This window comes from Epinephelus fuscoguttatus, linkage group LG13 (genome assembly GCF_011397635.1).
Source record: "Epinephelus fuscoguttatus linkage group LG13, E.fuscoguttatus.final_Chr_v1".
NCBI classification, from domain to species: domain Eukaryota; kingdom Metazoa; phylum Chordata; class Actinopteri; order Perciformes; family Serranidae; genus Epinephelus; species Epinephelus fuscoguttatus.
This window is the reverse complement of record NC_064764.1, coordinates 37,492,543-37,496,991: the sequence shown is the minus strand read 5'-3', so window position 1 is coordinate 37,496,991 and position 4,449 is coordinate 37,492,543. Positions and strand designations below refer to the sequence as shown.

The 4,449-nt window shown below is 36.0% G+C and overlaps 1 protein-coding gene across 1 annotated transcript; it reads right to left on the bottom strand.

Moving 5' to 3' along the window:
* Nucleotides 1-2,442: 2,442 nt before the first annotated feature.
* On the bottom strand, nucleotides 2,443-3,369 carry LOC125899295 (olfactory receptor-like protein OLF4). The gene has a single exon (XM_049593482.1). The coding sequence runs from the start codon at nucleotides 3,367-3,369 to the stop codon at nucleotides 2,443-2,445; it is 927 nt and encodes a 308-aa protein (XP_049449439.1).
* Between the last annotated feature and the right edge of the window lie 1,080 nt (nucleotides 3,370-4,449).

The following is a 4,449-nucleotide window of genomic DNA, read 5'->3' as shown; positions in this document are numbered from 1 at the left end:
TAAATTTTGCGACAGCACTATCTGATAAACATCTAGTATAGTAACTGTTGCTGAGTGGCGTGTAATCGAGTAAAAAGAAATCAAAAGTAATCAAATAATGATCCAATAGCGAGGGATTCTGTGGAAAGACTGTTGGGTTATCAGTTTCAATTCCATACGTTTCATTGTAGATTGAGGCCATGGGCAAACCCACCACTGGCTTTTGTTTTGGCTTGCTATATCTGATGTATTTTTCACAGTTTTTTGTGCTTGCCCTTGAAAATGGTGGTGCATTCATCATCGTTATTACCTGAACAGGCCAGTAATTTTTTCAGTCTGTCGACTGAAGCATGTCCAAACTGCTTGTGTAGTTTCAACAGAACTTTCTGTTTTTCCTTTGTTGTCATGTTTTCTGTCATGGTGAGAATGTCATCCTAATTTTGGATCTTGCTTTTATCTGGTTCACTTTTATCTCTCATGTCAACACGATAATGTCCTGAGGTTCAAGTTTCACTGGTTGCTTAAACAATGTGGCTTTGTCAGCTCACCTCTCATCATATTCCAAACAGGCCATGGTTTACCATCACAACCATTCACATAAAATAGAGAGGCCGATTTTTCAAAGCAGCCACAGTTAGCCCAACAACCAGCGATTTGTTTTATTTATTTACACTAGGTCACATTATTCAGAAACATAATATATCTTTTCACTATTATGCAGATGACACACAAATCTACCTCCCCTTAGAGCCAAACAACATCAGCAAACAAACTGACCTTAATAAGTGTCTTTACGACATCAAATCCTGGATGGTTGCAAACTTTCTCCAGCTCAATGACAGTAAAACTGAAGTTATTTTAATTGGACCACAGCACTTAACCAGCCTTATTTCTCCTCATCTTGGCCCTTGGGCCTTCTCTCTTAAATCTTACGTTAAAAATGCTGAAGTCATATTTATTCAGAATTAAAGTTTGACAAACAAATCAATCAATCAAGTAGTAAAATTAAGTTTCATGCAGTTGCACACAATCTCCAAACTCAGATCAATTCTCTGTAGTTCTGACCTGGAGAAAGTCATCCACACCTTCATTTCCTCCTGCCTCTACTATTGCATTTGGTTATATTTTGGTATTACTCAGTCTTGTTTATGTCGTCCAATCTAGTCCATCTAGTCCAAAATTCAGCAGTAAGAGTTTTAACAAGGTCAAAAAAGAAGGAGCACATTACTCTCATTCTTGCCTCCCAAAACTGGCTGCCTGTTAGCTACAGAATACATTTTAAGATTCTGATCTGATCAAAGACTTCTGTTTGTCCCCAGATGCAGGACGAAGGGTTATGGGCACAGGGCTTTCTCAGTCACTGCCCCTGGAATTCTCTGCTCCCACCATCTGATTCTCCCCCACCACTGAGATTTTCAAGAATCATCTTAAAATACACTTTTACTCTATAGCCTTTAATTGTGAATGATGTGACTGTCATTGTTAGTGTTACTGTCACACTGTATAAAAAAATATTGTACTGTCGGTGCCATAATAACAAAAATTATATATCATCATTACCGTTCTTACTATCTTATAATTATTATTTCATTGCTATTGCTATTAGCCAACTTTTTGTGTTCTGAACCAAATTGTTTTTGTTTCAAAATTAGGCGTGGGAACCAGAACAAAAATAGCTCCATAGTGGTGGAAAAGGGGTTCATGTGTGTTGCAGACAAGCTCATGATAACTGACCCTGCATGCATTGTAAGGAAATAACAGCCACATTATCTTTTATTTTAAGGTTGTTTTTTTTATGTTTCTCATCGTATGTTTACAAAATGTTTTGCTGCACACACACAATGTTGATTTCCCCATTGTTCAGGCACATATGGTCAAAAGTCACAGCTTGAAGTGAAAAATAATTATTTTCCTCTGAGTCAGCATGTGCAGAAATAAAAAACAAAAACAGCAAATATAAACTTGAACTTATGAAGCAAATTTCAATCTGTGATATGCAATAAAACAAGAGAACCATTTCTGAAACACATGCATGTACACACTCTCAGTGTTGTGTTAACACATTAGCTGTCTGCATTTATACAATATATATATTATATGCTGAATTTCAATATTTAACTTGACCAATACACCCTGATCCAATGATACAAATATGAATGTTATTACGTGTAAACAGGGTTCAGGTTTGCTTCTTAAATTCATGTACAGTAAAATAAAATACAGAGAACAGTCTAAATGCAAGTTGTGATGATTTGATAATGTAGAATTTTTTTTTAAATTAACCACAGAAATTTGGAGTTGGATTGTTCAAGCTGAGGTCATTGTTTGCCATTTTCATAAAAGGGACTCTTTACTGTTTGTGATGGAAATAAGTGTGTATATAGAAATACCTTTCAAAAACTCACATCTCTGCATCATTATTTCAGAAGAAATGACTGTACGTCAATAATCAGTGATAATACATCAAAACTTTTTGGCTGGACAGAACAACCTTTTGAGGTGTTTAGAAATTTCCTTCATTTTGAGCCCGTATATGAGTGGATTAAGCAAAGGATGATACAAAACTATTTGTAACATCATTATGAAGCGTGCAGTTTTTGGAAAATTAGATTCCAGTCGAGCTATACTGATGTCATACGCACTCAAACAGGAGAAACTGATTAAAACCAGCAGATGAGGTAAACAGGTATCTGCGGCTTTTTTTCTGACTTCTTTACAACTTCGATAGGCTATAACAAATATCTTTGTGTATGTAAAAACTATGAAAAGCAAGGGCAGAATTGCGAGATCAATCAAAGCAATAACACCATATATAGAAATGACTTTTGACTGTACACACTGAAGTCTGTAAATTGCATTGTTACAAAATATTCCTGGTAAAGTAAAGTGACACAGTTTTGCTTGAGCACTCAGTATTGTTGGGAGTGCGATATGACTGGCAGGTATAAGCCAAGCAAAAAACAGGATAATACTCACTGCGGTTTTTGTCATGGTAGTTGGATATTGCAGAGGTTTACATATAGAGACATACCTGTCATAGGCCATGCCTGACAACAGTAAGTACTCTGAACTGCCTAGAGAGTAAAATGCATGAAACTGAAGGAGGCAGGCTGAATAAGATATGATCTGTTTTTCAGATAAAAGGTCAATCAACAGCTTTGGATAGACAACAGTGGTGAAGATGACAGAGTTCAGTAACAACGCAGCAATGAAAACATACATAGGCTCATGTAGGTTTTTTTTTGTCCATATGAGATACACAATAGAAGAATTACAGCATAATACCAGCATATATATTGTGAACATAATCAGAAAATAAAGATATCTGTATTTCTGCACTTCCACATGTCCGTCAAGAGTTATATATGTTACATTTAACTCATCCTCCATTAATGTTATCTAAAACTAAATGCTGAGTAATAAAACAGGCAGATTTTATAACAAGCAAACATGAATTACATTTTTTAAACTTTCACTTACATGAAAATACTAACCCGCTCAGAACAGTCCTGAGTGTCTTACCAATTCACAGATAGCTGACCCTGACATGCACCTGGTGTGTGTTCATCTACAAAATTCAGAAGTGAACTGTTTGAGTCTGTGGAAAGTTTTTATTAAATTGCTTCATCCTCCAAGGATCTCATTAAATTTTCCACCAAAGTAGATACTAAAAAACTCAGTACAGTACAAATCAGTACAGCTTTGTATCTCAATATTTCTGTGTGGTTATATTGTATCGTCACACAGTGCCAAGTATTGTTTTTTTTATTATATTCAAATATTTTCAAGGCAATACTTTTAATATTTTCAAAACATTATCAATTGCTTTTTCAGTCCACTGGATACATTTTGCTGCTTCGAAAAAATGTCTGCAAGATTTCATTGATTGCTTAGTTGCAGAAAAAAAGAAAAACAAAACAAAACAACAACAAACAAACAAATGTGAAAATCTATTAGGACCCTTATTTCCAGGGCTGGTACCTGCGGTTAATCCACAGACTAGTTAATAACATGTCGGGCAGGAAATCCAAAGTGTGGGATCATTTTGAGAAGGTGAAGGACGAACCCAAGGTGATATGTAAACTCATCTTCATTGGTCGACTACAAACATGACGTATCATCTGAAACATGGAAGTAGCTACATGCCCATTAGCCCACAGCGTCATTAACAGGCGGCTCGCTCAGTGTGTGACGTGCACTTGTAAATAAAATATAGGCCTATATTAATGAAGGTTCATTGGCTCATCTGTTTTACTAATGCGGCACCTTCATACAATGTAGATCACATACACATACTACTATAATTTGGCTTTCAACATAACTACACTCAGAGAGGGACCTCATAGTTCCTGCTTCACAAGTTTCTGTTGTTATTCTAACCAACTACATGTGCTCAGAGGACTTCCCTTTGAGGCCATCTTTGATTTGGCTTTCTTCTTTGCAGTCATCTCTGTTGTCAGCCATTATGTT